At 46.7% G+C, this 16,459-nt stretch overlaps 1 protein-coding gene across 2 annotated transcripts in view; it reads left to right on the top strand.

Moving 5' to 3' along the window:
• MATN2 (matrilin 2) overlaps positions 1–16,459 on the top strand; it is a 119,607-nt gene that overhangs the window by 94,372 nt on the left and 8,776 nt on the right. For both annotated transcript variants that reach the window (XM_032468316.1, XM_032468315.1), the window contains exons 9-13: positions 735–857; positions 1,086–1,208; positions 11,493–11,615; positions 12,901–13,023; positions 15,734–15,856. In XM_032468316.1, coding sequence (XP_032324207.1) covers positions 735–857; positions 1,086–1,208; positions 11,493–11,615; positions 12,901–13,023; positions 15,734–15,856 — 615 coding nt within the window. The remainder of the gene's footprint in view (positions 1–734; positions 858–1,085; positions 1,209–11,492; positions 11,616–12,900; positions 13,024–15,733; positions 15,857–16,459) is intronic.

The following is a 16,459-nucleotide window of genomic DNA, read 5'->3' as shown; positions in this document are numbered from 1 at the left end:
CTTTGGTTTGCTTTCTGAATCCGGGTGTCCTGTTTATGGGGGATAACAGCGCTTCTCCTTCTTCATTTTCAGATATAACGAAACTACACAATTAATTCTTTCCCAGCAATATACTTAATCCTAGTAAGCTACTGTTCAAGGGCTTTAGACAAATCAACTCCTCGACTTCTCACCACGATCCTCTAAGAAAGCAGTCCTCATCGCTGTTTCTCAAGTCACGATATGGTGGCAGAGAGGCCAGATGACTGCCCAGCATCTGACGGCTGGGAAGTGGTGGCGGTGGGATTTGAGCCCAAGTGGTTTGGTGCGGAGCCCTCATCCTGAGGCACCGCTCTGTCAGCTGTGCCGCTTTGGGCCAGCGACTTGACCTTGCTGAGCCTGGCTCTCCTCTCGGTGAGATGGGGATGGTACCTGCTCTCAGCGTTGCCCCAGGATTGCAGGTGATGCGTGCCCAGTCCCTGGCCTAGAGGGCTGCTGTCTCTACCACAGAGGACAGGAGTTGTATGCACATTACTCTTCAAAGCAAAACAAACAAACAAGGCTGATTTTCCAAATAAACGAGGCCAGTGGCACAGGGTAGAACAAAATCTTCCATGTAGCTCTTTTTGACACCAATGAAATAAAGTAGCCCTGCAGGGGCTCCCTGGGAGGTTTTTGTGTTTTAATCCCCCCTTGCTGGTGGGCATTGCCCCCGTGGGTAACTTTATGATTTTGATCTCGTGTGATTGACGCAGGGGTGGACCACTGCGCGGAGCAGGACCACGGCTGTGAGCAGCTGTGTCTGAACACGGAGGAGTCCTTCCTGTGCCAGTGCTCGGAAGGCTTCCTCATCAACGAGGACCTCAAGACCTGCTCCCGTGAGTCCCTTCATGCTTCCCTTACAGGGAAAAGGTTTGCACCAAGTGTGGGAAATGTGACCACTGCCCTTTGCTCCGGGAAGATCGTGGGGCTGTCCACTGGGGACTGCTGCCTTTCCAGGGCAGGGGTGTGAGGTCGGGGGTGGAGATAAGGACAGCAGTAGCTTGATTCCCATCCTCGGCATCCAGAGGCCTCGCTGACATCTCACCTGCCTCCCGGTTTTGCAGGGGTGGATTATTGCTTGCTGAGCGACCACGGTTGTGAATTCTCCTGCGTCAACACAGACAGATCCTTCGTCTGCCAGTGTCCCAAGGGACATGTGCTCCGCAGTGATGGGAAAACCTGTGCCAGTGAGTGTCCTGAGGTCCAGCGACACATTAGACTTGGTGATCATGGGTGGGGGGCTCTGAGGACAGAACCACCGGTCCCTGGGTCTCGCTGGCCGAGTGCGAATGTGCGTAGACACCTCTCGCAGTGATTTCTGTGCTGGTGGCTCCTTCTCCCACTCCCCGAGTTGGCTTTTTCCTCTTCTTGTCTGCCTTGCGGTCATTTTCAAGCTGGACAGAGCCTGTTTCTTGGCTTTCTTGTCTCTACCTCCAATCTGGCAGAAAGTGGTGTAGCCAGCCGGCATCCCACGCGAGTCTTAATAATGTGGTCCCCTAACTGCCTGCGGATGTCTGTTAAGCACGTGCATTCTCGTGAGCTGGTAACTCCCTGGAATCCTGATCTTCTGATGAGGAAACTGCAGCTCAGATTGAGTAAAGAGCTTAAGGTTACCAGCTTCTAAGTGGTGGATTCAAACTCTAGGCTATGTGACTGCAAAATCAGTTCTGGGAGAGGAACGAGAGGCTTCTGCGAAACCTCCCCCCACCCCCACTCTGGATAATCTGGCAGCAGATGATGAGGTTGGCAGTGGTGTTTCCTGGGTACATACTTCCCTGCAGCTGGTCTCAATTCCTGTCTTCATTACTTTAAAAAAAAAAAAAAAAAAAAAAAAAGCTCCCAGACATCCCTCTCTTCTTCCCTCAAGAATGCTGTTTTCTGCCCTGCAGTCCTGTTTCTGAGTGCACCAAGATAAACTAAAAAGATAGTCATGTTGAGAGACGGGATCAGAAATGGAGGAAAAGGATTATAATGTCCCTTCCCCATCCTCCTGGTCTTTCTGGTTCTAGGGCCCAGTTCCCTCATCGCTGATACAATTGTGGCTGCAACCTAATTTATCCATCTTTTTATATCATCAGTTCACTTGGGCAGGTGAGCTGAGTGCCCAACTGGGTGTGCCTCTCTAACCATGCAGCCTGTGAGAAAATGTTTCCCCATTTGGGATAGATTTTTGAATTTTAAGGCTGGCTTGTGGCCGCCTGCCCAGCTGCCTCCCAGCCTGCTGCTGCAGCCAGCACAGCCAGCCCAGGGAGGGGCTGGGCATAGGGGGCGCAGAAAGAGGGCAGGTGTGTCGAATTGCATCTACATTTGACTGCATGCCAAAGCCAGATGCACGGTTTTTAATAGGTTTAATTCTCATTGTCTTAGATTATTCGTGCCTTTCTTTTGTCCTCCTTGTTACTATGATAATCAAGAGCTGACTGTATAAAATGGTTGCAGGACTTTTAAGAAATTCTCATGACCCTTCCAAGCTACTCCTCTCTATGATCGCGTGCCCCCTCCCTCCCTCCCAACATACACATCTGGGTTATGGCCACTGACACTTTTAAATGTTGCCTGTTTTCTCATTTATAATGTGTGTGTGTGACAAATGATACAGTGATATTATCCCTGTGAGTAAATGTTCAACAGAGCAATTAGTGAATTTTGATTTGTATATATTTATGTCTGTTGTGTCTCTATGAGATGTGAGATGATCAGATGGGTTAGAATTATCCTCTCCTCAGGCAATGGTGGGACATAAGAGATGCATTTTACCCACCACCTGATACATACCCATTGAGCTTGAAGACTGTCTGTCCCAGGATGATTCCATCTGGCACCCTGGCCTGTGATAATGGGCTGTGTTTCCAGTGTGGCCGTAGTTACCTGGGGGTTGGGATGTATGTCTCCCAGCTCTATGCCAGATTAAATGACTGCATCTTTTTAGTGAAGTTTGCTGGGCTCTGGATGGGGAGCCAGTTGGGGTTTGGCCAGGCCTGGCTCAGCAGATCAGGATGTCCTTGGCCCTTCATGAAGGCAGCCTCTCCTTAGAGCCTTGAGAGCAGGTGGCCTGAACAACACTTCACTCACTTTCCAGAAGGTTCTGTGAAGCATGGAGAGCAGACCCAGGTTCCCAGGGCCTTGGAAGAAAGTGGACACTCATCCCTATACCCCTGCAGGCCCCTTGGGCTCTCTGGCCCCTGAGTGAAGCCCATCCTCCCTTCCTCTCGGTCCCCTGGCCCCCAAGCTGCAATGGCTCGTAGGAGTCTTCCCTGCCTTGGAGAGTGGGTTCTGCAGGCTGGGGGGTGAGGTGGGGAGGGGAATGGGGGCGTCTTTTCCACAAGCTGCATCTGAACGCCTCCTCTTCTCTCTGGCTCCTAGAAGTTTCCCTGAGTAGACCTCGCACAAGGGCATCCCAGCACCAGGGAAGGCTGTGGAGGCTGGATATACACGAAGCACACAGCCCACTGGCCTGCGAGCTCCTGGAGGTCAGAAACCAGGTCTTATTTGGAGCCTGAGTTCCAGGCCTGGCCCCCAGGAGATGTGAATGAGAGAGTGAATGGACAGAAGCCGTCTACTTGCCTTTTCTCCTGTGGCACCTGGCACAGGGTCCACCCCTGCTCAGTAACCTTCAGTGGCCCTCTATTGTCTCCTCAAATATGTTTCCAATTAAGCTTCTGATTTGGCAGTGTCAGAGAACCCCCCTCCTCCACCTCCTGAGCCCCACCCCAGGTCTTCCCTGCTCCCTCTGGTTCTTTGGGGTGGGGCAGGGGCAGCCAGCTCTCCTCTTCTCTGAGCAGGTCCTGTACCTCCAGCCCCTCCTGTCTCCACTGAGGACAACCTCCCTATCCCGTCCCCACTGGTGGAAACCTGGCCCAGGTCCAACATCACCCCCACAGAGAACTTCCTGCCCTCCTTGCCAGCTGGGAGCCGCTCTGCTCCACCCCCTGCAGGCAGGCTCCCTTAGGACTTCTTGTGGCCCCATATGTGCACAGATCTAGATTTGTGATGGAGTAGAAAGAACACTGAATTAAGAGCCCGAAGATTGAATTTAAATCTTGGGGCTTCCACACCGAGCAAGGGAATTGACCCTCTTGGGCTGGTTGTTCATCTGTAAGCTGGGAGTGATCATTTCTGCCTCTTTCTTAGGGCCACTGTGTGGCACGGGGAGAGACATTCATTGATGTGCTTTGGGGGCTTATAAATTGCCTTGAACCCTCAGGTATTCTTGTTCTGGTCTTAACTCCCACCGTTAGACTGCCCCGCACTGAGGAGAGGGCTGAGGTAGCAGCCTGCCTTGCTGCCTGGACACCCAGCTCCCAGGGCCAGGCCGGCTCCCCTTGCCGGACCCCAGACATGGACCATCTTGGGAGGAGTCAGACTCAGAAGCCCAGGGACTGCCTTCTTCTAGCAAGTGGAGGACACTAGTGGGGATCTGAGCCACAAGCATAGAGCACTGGGAATTTCAGCTGGGAATACTCCTACTCTGGCCACCAGAGGTGGGTGTCCAAAGAAAGACCTTTTCAGACCTGATGTCTCTCTGCTTGATTCTGAAGGGCAAAAGCAACCCTGAGCAAGGAGGAGGAGTGTACTAGTCTGCTCGGGCTGCCATCACAAAATGCCATAGGCTGGGTGGCTTAAACAACAGAAATGTATTTTCTTACAGTCCTGGAGACTGAAAGTCCAAGACCAAGGTGCCAGTGTGGTCACATTCTGGTAAGAACCCTCCTCTTGGCTTGCAGATGGCTGCCTTCTCGCTGTGTCCTCCCAAGACAGAGAGAGAGTAAGCTCTTCTGTGCCTCTTCTTAGAAGGGCACTAATCCTATCAGGGGGCCCCACCCTCATGACCTCGCCTGTCCCTGATCACCTCCCAAGGGCCCCATCTCCAAATACCACCCCACTGGGGGTTAGGGCTTCAACCTATGAATTTGGGCGTGGGGCCAGTGTTGGGAGGGATGCGATTCAGCCCATAGCAGAGAGTGAGGGGACCTTTACCCTTGTCTGTTCACATTAGAGATTTTACGGAACTGAGAGCTTAGGGTTCTTTCTTTCTTTTGTGGGAAACAGGCGCAGGGAGGAAACTGGTACCCCCAAGCTGGCCCCAGGGATCAGTGACAGAGTCAGGACTGGAACCCGGGTCTCCTGATTTTGAGATCTCTTGCCCAGTGTGACATGCCCTCTGAAAATACATCTCAGTTCAGCTGCTTCTGGTCTGAGAAAAAGTCTACAGAATAATCAAATGAATGGCTGCTCCTAGTTTTATTATTTAAAAAAAAAAAAAAGCCAGCGAATTGTGTAATTCTCTCTTGGCCTTGGTCACCCTCTTGGCAGGCGGCCACTGTGGCTTTCTCCCTCTGGGACTGGGGTTGGTTTTAATAGCCTTCTCCGTGGAGCCCCAGACACAGGATCACTGTCCGTCATCGCCACAGAGGTGTGAGTCTTCGGAACACATTACCCTATGATTTCTGCACCACAGACAGGCGTGAGTCACCAGATGTGGAATCCAGACGTGAGGAGCACAGGGGGGCTGTTAGACCTGGGCCTAAAAACCTGTGCCGCATCCTGAAACTTCTGAGCATCTTGATCACAAATCACAGACCCCATTCACGATGAGGGTTTCACTAACATGTAGACCCCCCTCCTTATGTGTTTAAAAAAAAAAAGACCCTTCTTTTAGAGGGAAAATGTTTTCTTCCTGCATCCTGAGATTTCTCCTAAGTCTTCTTATCCATTTCCTTGAGTGCTGACTCCCAGAGAGAAGTCTGTCCTCACTCTCATCTCTGGATTTGAGCCTAAGTACTTCCTTAAGCTTTTGATTCATGGATTCTCAGTCTCCGCAGGTATTTACCATGTACCTGCATTGTGCTGGTCATATTGTGCTGGGTACTGGGCATCCCTGGGGTTGATGCAGGTTCAGTTTCTGCCCTGACAGAGTTTAAAGCTTCTCAGGGAAGGACATTAAGGATTTATCATCCGTTCCATGTGACAAGAGTCAAGATGTGGGAAGAAGAGGTGTCACAGGGGAATGCGGCAGGCAGACCCTCACTTAGACTTAAGAAGGTCTCCCGAGAAAGAGATGTTTGATGTGACACCTGGACATGGATGGAGGGAGCTAGCCAGCGAGGGAGGGTGTTATGGAGTGAAAGTTTGTGTACCCCACAAATTCACATGTTGAAAGTCTAACCCCCAAAGGTGACGGTGTTAGGAGGAGGGGCCTTTGGGAGGTGATTAGGTCGTGAGGGTGGGGCCTTTGCGAATGGGACTTGTGCCCACAGAGCTCTCCAGCTACTTTCCCGTGTGAGCATACAGGAAGTCTGTGACCCTGAAGAGGGCTCTCACCCAACCACGCTGGCACCCTTGTCTCAGACTTCCAGCCTCCAGAACTGTGAGCAATACATTTCTGTTGTTCATAAGCCACTGGTCTGTGGTATTTTGTTACAGTAGCTCGAATGGAGTAAGACAGAGCGGGGCAGTCTTTCCAGGCTTAGGAAACAGCACATGTAAACCAGGGTCCAGAGAATGAATTGAAGGAAGCTGACTATACCGAGTGCTGAGTACTGAGTGCTGAGTGCAAGAGGCAGGCTGGAGAGAGGTGAGCCTGGAGAAGCCGCTGGGACAGATCACCTGCAGTATTTAGAGTTACTTTAAACTTTTTGGAGGCCATGCCTCCCTTGAGAAAACTACTTTACTTTGTCTCCCAAGAATCTCCCAGCCTATCTGAGCAGACTCTGCTGAACTAGGATGACCACTGGACGTGCAGCTGGACCAGGGGACATGGAGGTGATAGATCTGTGATCTAATTGCCCCTCTGCCCGCAGCACAGCGGACACTCATGTCCAGGGAGACATCTGGAAGAGGTGGAGGAGGAAGGAGAGGAGAGGAATGGCTGTGCAGAGTCTTGTGCAGGGAGGCTCCTGGCTTGGTAGTGAGGTATGAGGTACTAAAAGAAAGTTCTCAGCCCGGGGAGCGTGGCTGAGATGAGGCTGCAGGGTAGGTCCTGCAAGCCTCACCAGCGATTCTGTGTGCCATCCACAGACTCTCAGGAAGCACTAAAGGGTCTCAGGCAGAGGGAGGGAGTGATGTGAGCAGAGCCACATTTTGTAAAAAGGACTCAGGCAAAGTCGGGGAGAAGGGAGTGGAAACAGGTGTGTGGAGACGCAGTTAGTAAGTGATGCAACGGCCCAAGAGAAAGATGATGGCGTTGGGTTCATGATGGTGGGGGTGCAGAATAACCCGGACACTTGGAAAGGTCTCTGAACAAAAGTTCTGGGTCCACTGCCAGCATCTCACCCCTGGTGGTTATTATCTGTGGGGCTTTTAAACCATCCAAAAGCCCAGGCAGCACCTTAGAGCCCTGAAACAGAGACTCTTACATTGATTGGTGGAACCTCCTTGGAGGACAGTTTGAAAACATGTATCCACTTGTAAATGTTCATACCCTTTAAGTAGGCAATTCCACTTCTAGGTGTTTCTCTTTCAGATATGCATCCACCTTGTATGCAGAACTATTGGCATGAATACCCATTGCAATGATGTTTGTAACGGCAAAGACTGGGAACGACCTAAGTGTCCTTCCAGTAAGAAACTGGTTAAATGAATTATGGTGCAGCCTTTAAAAATAATGATGTAGGGTATCAAAGAGAGAGAATTGTATTTTTATAAGATTTTTGTTGTTGATTAAATTTTATTTTATTTTTAGAATGGGTGAAAGGTTTATATGGTTTTAAAATAAAAACAATATAAAAAGACATATGTTAAGAAGTTAGGCTCCTACCCGAGCCCTTCCACCCTATTGCCTCCCTCCACCTCCCATCAGTAACTGGTGGCAGGCAGCCTCCGGGATGGCCCCTGGTGATCCCCAGCTCCTGAATTCACACACATGCCTTCCCTCCTTCGCTGTTGGGCTCTATGACCAATAGCATATAGAAATCACAATTGTGTGTCACGTCTCCAAGTAAGTTATAAAAGACACTGTGGCTGCCTTCTTGAGAACTCTGTCTCACTTCTTGAATCACTCAGTCTGGGGGAAGCCATGTTGGGAGCAGCCCTGTGGAGAGGCCCACATGGTGAGGATCTGAAGCCTTCGGCCCACAGCCAGTGAGAAATGGAGGCCAATACATACACGAGTGAGCTCGGAAGCAGATCCTCCAGCTCCAGCTGAGCGTTGACATCAGTGCAGCCTTAGTGGACAGCTTGACCACAGCCACAAGAGAGACCCTGAGCCTGAGCCAGAACCTCCCAGCTAAGCCACTCCCGGAGTCCAGGCCCTCAGGAACTGTGTGAGATAATGAATGTTGCTTTAAGCTGCCAAGTTTGGGAGTAGCTTGTTCATAGCAACAGATAGCCAATATTCAATTTTTATTACTGTATTATTTATCCTTTGTGTTTCTTTATGTGAATAAAAGCCAATACAGATATCTATTTTTATTTTTCCCTTTCCTTACACACACACACAAAATGGTATACTGTATGCCCCATTCTCTGCCTTTTTTCCCCTTCTCTCAATGATATTTATTGGAGATTTCTTCAAATCATCATCACATAGAGAACTTCCTCATTCTTTTTGTTTGTTTGTTTGTTTTAATGGAGGTACTGGGGATTGAATCCAGAACCCTGTGCATGCTAAGCATGTGCTTTACCACTGAGCTATGCCCTCCCAACATCATTCTTTTTATAGCTGTTTAATGTCTCATCATGTAGAATATTTGTTCAGTTTGTCTCATGACCAGCTGTGGGCACTTGGGTTGCTTCCCACTTTTCATTATTATAAACAATGCTGCCATGAATAACTTGGAAGTATATCCCTTCATATGGTGCCAGGGTATCTGCAGGAGAGAATTCCAGCAGTGAAGTTGCTGGGTCAAAGGTATATTTTGTAATTTTGGTAGATATTGCCAGATCGCCCTCCATTGGGGAAATCTGCCCTTAATTTGTTTGAATTTTGAATCATGGACCTGAATTTGCGTCTAAAATAATCTTGCAGGTGACTGATGCTCAGAGGTTGAGAACTCACCACTGTCCTACTCTCTCTTGATGAGATGCTCTGAGAGGGTAAGGAGGGGTAAGGTTAAAAACCCTAACTCTCTACCTGCTTTTAAATCATGCAAAAAGCCCAGGAGAGCTCAGAAGCAGGGTTGGGAACCCCTGGGATAGTCTGCAGCCAAGGGTGAAGATGCCCCCCTGTGAACAGTGGCTTCAGGCTCAGCAGGCCCCTGATAAAGGAAAGCGGTGCCTGTCTGCCAGGTACAGACTCAGACCATCAAGGCTCAGCTCGGGAAAGCCTGGGGGCCAGTGGCCTTGCAGGGTCTGTGCGGGAAGACTCACCCACTCTTCCAAATGACAGTCTGAGATGGATCTAAAGGGACAGGACAGGGCATTGGGGAAGCCCCCAAAAGAAGGGATGATTGGGGGCCAGGGGAGGGTCTGTCTGGATGATGGCTTGACGAGGCTGGCCTGAAAGCTATATAGCTATTTTATTATGCTGGAAAATGCAGTATCCTTAATATAAATGCATGGTGAGGAAAAAAACGCTCACCTCCACAGCCAGCCAGCTGTCTCTATTATGGATCACTCAATTGTATTTCCACTCAGCACTACGAGAGGAATTACCCCAAGCCGTCGGGAAATGTTCTGCATTAATAATGAGTCTAGGTTGTGCCCAGAGAAGTAAGTCCTATTCAGAGTAAGGAGGAGTGTCCAGCCCTGCTTTGACTGTCTTCTGCAGTTATAATTTTAGTTAATGTAACACTTTCCCATTGTTCAAAGATTTTGGCAGTGCTTCTGCCCAAACGAAGACGAGCAAAATTCCCTTCATGTTTGAAAGCTTACTTTAGAATAGAGCAACGTAGTGTGGTTGGGGAAAGCATGGGATTTATTATCAGAAGATTACATTTTTAATCTGGTGCTGTCACTTATTAGCAATTGATGTTGGCAAGACATTAGTTTCCCCAAACTGTAGTTTCCCTGGTGGGTAAATGAGAATAACAACAGCTGCTTTAATTAACCCATAGAGTGGTTCCCAGGACTCCCTTCAAAAAAAAAAAAAAAAACTGCAAAAATATCTTAGATAAAAGTATATGGTCTGTGCCTGACCATAAAAGTGATTATGTGCTTTGGAGCATTTATTTAATACCCTCAAAGCATGTCCATTGTAGAAATTCTACTCAATCTAAAATGATTGAGGTGACTCTCAGAATTATGTTTGGTTCTTATAAAAAGTCACTTTCCACCTGTCCTCAGTATCAGGTTTTTAAAATATCTGCCTGGTTTTCACAAGTTCATAAACCTGCTCCCACAGAAGCTGTCCTACACGTATGGGTGGCAATGCAGTTCATTTTTCAGTTGCTCAGTCCCGTAACCTCAGGGTCATCCATGACTCTTCTGTTATATCCGTGTGAAGATGAACTCTTTATATCAACCCATCAGCAAAGCTTGTATGCTCTACCTTCAAAATATAGCTATAATCTGACCCCTGTCACCAGCCTGTATGGGCCACCAGGATTAGTGCAATAGGTTTCTTTCTGCTCCCCACGCATCAGCCTTACCTGCACCCCATTCTGTACACAGTGGTCTTTTTACAATAAAGTCAGTTCGTGTCACTCCACTGCTCAAAACCCTCCAGCGGCTCCTTCTCACTCACATGCGACCACTGCCCTTGGATCCCACGTGGTCTGTGCCTGCTCATCCCCTGCCTGGTCCCCCTGGTCTCCTTGCCTTTCCTGAAATGTGCCAAGTTACTCCTACCACTGCCACTTGCAGATGCTTTTCTTCCTGGGGGGTGCTGTTCTTTCCAGATACCACTGTACTCTCTTTCTTCAGGGCTCTGCTCACCTTCTCTGACTACAGCGTGAAAGAATAAGCAGCCTTCCCCGTGCCCCAAGCCAGCGGGCACTCTCCATCCCCTTATCCTGCTTTTCTGCATAGCACCTTCCCCATCTGACTTACATATTTGTCTGTCTTTTGTCTTTCCCCCTCTTTCGTCCCACTCCTGCTGCCACGTGTAAGCTTCACAAAAGCAAAAACTTGGTTTTATTCATTGTCACATCCCCAGAGCCTACAAGGGTGCCTAACTTGGAGAGAAGGCACTCATGAAATATTCCATGACTGAATGAACGAACGGATGGAGGACCTAAGTGGGACACATGCATGAATGCATAAGCAGATACATAGATAAGTTGACATGACAGTTATATGATAACCAATGAAGTGGAATATTTTCTAATATTTATAAGCCATTTATATCTCTTCTTTTGTGAATTGTCTTTTCATGTCTTTTTCTTCATTTTTCCTATGGAGATGATCATATTATTTCATGTGCTCTCTATATATTAAGAATTTTTGCTCATAGACATGCTTCCTATTTTGAAATGTGCCCTGTGGGATGAAGTACGGCTTTCAACTAAGGTGCCTGAAATATCTTAGAAGATTGAATAAATCACTAATGTATGAATCATTTTTTTCTGTTTCTCTAATTCCAATTGGATTCTCAGAATTGGACCCTTGTGCTTTGGGGAACCATGGTTGTGAGCATTTGTGTGTAAGCAGCAGAGACTCTTTTGTGTGCCGATGCTTTGAAGGATATATACTCCGTGGAGATGGGAAAACCTGCAGAAGTAAGTTTTTACTGGAGTTGGCTCACGTTACTATGTCTGACTTCTGCATGAAATCTACCACCCTGATCTCTGTGTAAATCAGTTACTGTCAAAAACCACAAGACCACTAAATGTAATGTGGGATCCTGGATCAGAAAAACTGACATCAGGTGAAAACTAAGGAAATGTAAATAAACTAAGCACTTTGGTTGATAGTACTGTATCAGTACTGGTCCATTAATTGTAATAAATGTATCGCATGCATGTGAGATGTTAATAATAGTGTAAACTGGGTGTGGGGTTTATGGGAACTCTATACTATCTTCAGTTTTTCTGCAGATCTAAAAAACTGTCCTAAAAAAAATAAAGTTCCTTTTTAATAAAGGAAACAAATGGACAAATTAAGAATCAATGCCAGAGCTACAACTAAAGGCACTCATTTTTGCCCTGTGGCAAGGAAGAGAGGGTTGGCAGTGTGCTCTCATGGAAAGATACCCAGTCTGAAATCCAGGATTCTGTCAGCTTCCAGCTCTGCCATTTATTCTCTGGGCAAGTTCCTTAACTTCTCGGAGCCTCTGTTTCTTTGTCTTTAATACTGTTGTCATTATTGTTTCTGGTGGCACAAATGCCGCTTAGAGACCACTTTATGGTGAGGCCATTCTTATATCTCAGAAAGCAAGGCCAAAAAAAAAAAAAGAAAGCAAGGCCTTGTAGATGGGACCAAAACACGTCTCTGTATCATCAGAGGGGACTGTGTAATCGTGAGCAAATGATTTCCACCCCTATCAGTCATCTTTTTCTCAGGCTTCTCCAAGCACTTTACAAAGAGCAACTTGTATCGACACATTTGAAGACAAGATGGGTAACTGGAATTATTACTCTCTATTTTTAGAAAGGAATGGTAAGGCTCGAAGAGGCTCAGTGATTCTCCAATGTCATATGTCAGGGCAAAAGGCAAAATTAGACTTCAGTGCCACTAATCTAAATTGAAGTTTAATCTCCTAAGTAATCATACCAGCAGTGCTTCCTTTCTGAGATCACAAGACGCCTCTGCAGAAAGCAGATGATGGATTGCATTTTTATGAGACACTGAAGTAGGTGCTGGTGAATGATGGTGGTGATGACAGTGAGGAAGTTTGGAGAGTTAGCCCAAATTAGAGCTGCTGAACTCCCCCCCCCAAGTCTGCCTCCCCCCTACCCCATGGATCACTGAGCTCAGGTGGCTGAGATGGTTGGATCCTCCCAGGTGAAGCCCAGGGAGATTTTACACTGGTGAAATGATTTTAACTTGCTCTGTTGTCCTCAGAGAGAGATGTCTGCCAAGCAGTAGACCATGGCTGTGAACACATTTGTGTGAACAGTGACAAATCATACATCTGCAAGTGTTTGGAGGGATTCCGCCTCGCCGAGGATGGGAAGCACTGCAGAAGTAAGTGGCTTCACGGTAGAGGTAGACTTTTATGGCTGCTGAACTTGGACAGTTATAGAATTTCACTTGATATTGAAAGTCTTCCTTTATTTCAGTGTCACTATTATGAGTTCCTGCTCTGGGTGCTCTGAAAGTGTTGTGCAAGTGATCAGGACAATAGATGTTAAGTTCTTTAGGACTTTCTCAGTCAAGTCCTGGGTTGTTAGGCTCTGTGCTGCTTTTCACTTCCTCCCAGCTGTAGGCCCTTTCCGCAGGACTTGTGTGGGTGCCTAGAGCTTAGCACAGTGTCTGGCTGGTCGTTGGATGGGGTTATAATCTCTGCCAGCAATCACTGTGAAGATCAGAGGATAATTATTGTGCTGTTTCTTCTTGGAAAAGTAAGGGCAGAAGGTGGGAGAAAGGCCAGAGGGATTTTCTGTGGGTCTTTATATCCATTCTCTCTATCATTTGCTTCTGCAGGTCACTCAGAATAGATTGAGAGTTTACGTGGAAGGTGTCTTAGGGTTCTCCAGAGAAACAGAACCAATAAAATGTATATGTGTTTGTATGTGTGTGTGTGTGTGTGTGTGTAGATAGGTAGGTAGAGAATCTGCAGGGCAGCCTGGCAGTCTGGCTACCCAGGGAAGAACTGATGTTGCAGCTCTAATCCAAAGGCAATCTGGTTTGTAAATAAGTTCATTTCTGTTATTTTTTTAAACTCCACATATAAATGATATCATATGATATTTTTCTTTCTCTATCCAATTTATTTAATATGGTAATCTCTAGGTCCATCCATTTGCTGCAAATGGTATTATTTCATTCTTTTTTATGCCTGAGTAATATTCCATTGTATATGTATACACCACATCTTCTTTATCCACTCATCTGTTTGTGGATATTTAGGTTGGGATTTGCAGATACTATTACATATAAAATAAACAACAGAGAACTATATTCAATATTTTATAATAACCTATAATGAAAAAGAATCTGAAAGAGTGTATATATATATTTTTTTCTTTTTAATATATAAGACTGAATCACTATATATATATACCAGAAACTAACACAACATTGTAAATTAACTATACTTCAATTTCAAAATAATTAATTAATTAATTAATTTAAAGCAAAACAAAACAAACAGGCAGTCTGGAAGCAGAATTCCCTCTTTGCCGGAGGAATTCAGTCTTTTTCCTCTGACAGCCTTCAAGATAAGGCCCACCCACGTTATAGAAGATAATCTGCTTTCAAAGTCTTCTGATTTAAATGTTAATCTCTTCTAAAAAAAATAGCTTCACAGCAAGATCTAGACTGGTGTTTGACCAAACAACTGGAGACTACAGCCTAGCCAAGGTGACACATGAAATGAACTGTCACGGCTCCCAAAGGAAGGGACGGGGACACCCGAGCTCAGTGAGGTGGACAGTGAACAAGCACAGGGTCGGGATTCCCCTCCACTGTGGTTCTGAGCTGTGAGTCCCTACTTGGGCGGGGGGCGGGGGGGATGAGCTGTTAATCCCTACTTTTGGGGGTTTTGACCCTGTCTACTTCCTTTTGTGATGCTCTGGTCCAGGAGGCAGGATGGCCCTTTTTTTAAGGCAAAATAAATTCATTTGCTGTTGAGGTTGATTTTGGGGGGATTTCCTCGCAGGTTCCTGAGGTAACTGGCGACCTCCTCAGGCCAACACAGCGGGGTTGGAGAGAACTCACAGCTCATTCTTCCACCAGGAAGAGGGGCTCCTACCATTAGCAAGAAGTTCTGTTTGAAAAACTGACTCCTGGGATGCCCATGGGACCCTGGCCCAACTCCACAGGGCTCCCTGCACGATCCTGTGTTTTGCCTTCATACTGTGGTGTCCTTCTGCTGGAGACCATGGCTGCAGTTCTGCCCATCCTGTCTGCCTGAGCCATCTGTTCATGCTTCTGCTTCTGTAAGCGGGGGCGTACACACATGCACCATTGCTTCATTCACCATACTTTTTGCTCAATAAAATTGAGCTGTTGTACCAAGGTATAACTTCTCCCTCTGGAATTCGATCACTAAATCAAATCCCACTGTTCCCACTTCCAGAAGGATCTGTAGTCACTGATGCCAAGTTTTGTCAGAAGCGTCTCCTTTTAGGAAGCTAATGACAGGAAAGAACCAGAGGACCACACGTTTTCCTGCCGTGGAGGAGCACTCAGGAAACACGCTGCCTCGGCTGGGTCATCTCCTGGCTCTATGACCTTGGGCAGCGCACTGAAACTTCCCGAGTTTCTTCATTTATACTTTGGGTACAATTATCCCTGCCCTGCTCTTTCCACAGGATGTTGTGAAGATTAAAGGGCTGTGGCTACTTTGAAGAGTTGAAAGTACCTCACACACGAGAAATGTTCATTAGACAATTAAAGCTGGTGTGTTGGGACGTCTCTGGGGGAAAAGCAGTATCTTGGGGAAATCAAAACCCAAAGCACATCAAGCAGTTCTAAAAATTAATAATCAGTTGAGGACACCCGATCCACCCATCATCTTCCCATTCAGGTTCGTGGGAACTAGAGCTGTCTGGCAGACTCCCTTTACCATGCCCTGTTCTGAGTATTAGACCAAAAGGGGGGATGCTAGGAAGTTTGAACAGAGGTGTTTTTTCTTTAAATGGATTACTTCTGTGATGTGTCCTAATGTGACTGTTCAGTCCAGCTCGTTTCTACACTGATGGGGTTGCTTAACTTCCTACGTCTCCCTCAGGGAAGGATGTCTGCAAATCGACCCAACATGGCTGTGAACACATTTGCGTTAATCGTGGCAATTCCTACATCTGCAAATGCTCAGAGGGATTTATTCTAGCCGAGGATGGAAGACGGTGCAAAAGTAAGTAATTTGAACTTGGCTTTCTGCTTTAATTTGGTTTGGGAGCAATTGTTTTCTGGAGTATTTGCAAGAAATAAATCCCCCACCTGTGGTTCTACCATAGATACAAATGTGTGTGCATCGATATGGGATGGAGGAGAGAGCGCTTAACTGCGCTTGTGAAAACACTTGTGGATTTAGTTGACAGTAAGTTCACTGTCAGCTAAAAGGCTAGAATGATCCTAGCTGAGTAAGAATACCTGGAATGAGGGAGAAAAGACTTGTACTTTTAAACTTAAAAAACAATAGCTGCAGTTGCAGAAAAAAAATCTTGAGAGAATTATTTTACAATCTCAGAGGAGAGAACTTTCTAAATATGACATGAAACATAAAAGCCATAAAGGAAAAGAAAAGGTAAAATGTATAGTGAGAGATTAAAGCTACAATATATTCTTTTTACCTCTTATCAGAGATCAGAAAGTTTGATGATTCCTTATATTGGCAAAGGTATATTGTGATAGGCAATTATAAATTTCTCACTAGATGTCTGAACTGGTACAACTTTTAGGAGGGCAATTTGGCAATATTTTAAAGGCAGTTCTGCTTCTAGGAGTTTATCCCACA

This window comes from Camelus ferus, chromosome 25 (genome assembly GCF_009834535.1).
Source record: "Camelus ferus isolate YT-003-E chromosome 25, BCGSAC_Cfer_1.0, whole genome shotgun sequence".
NCBI lineage: Eukaryota > Metazoa > Chordata > Mammalia > Artiodactyla > Camelidae > Camelus > Camelus ferus.
This window is presented reverse-complemented; position numbering and strand designations above follow the sequence as displayed.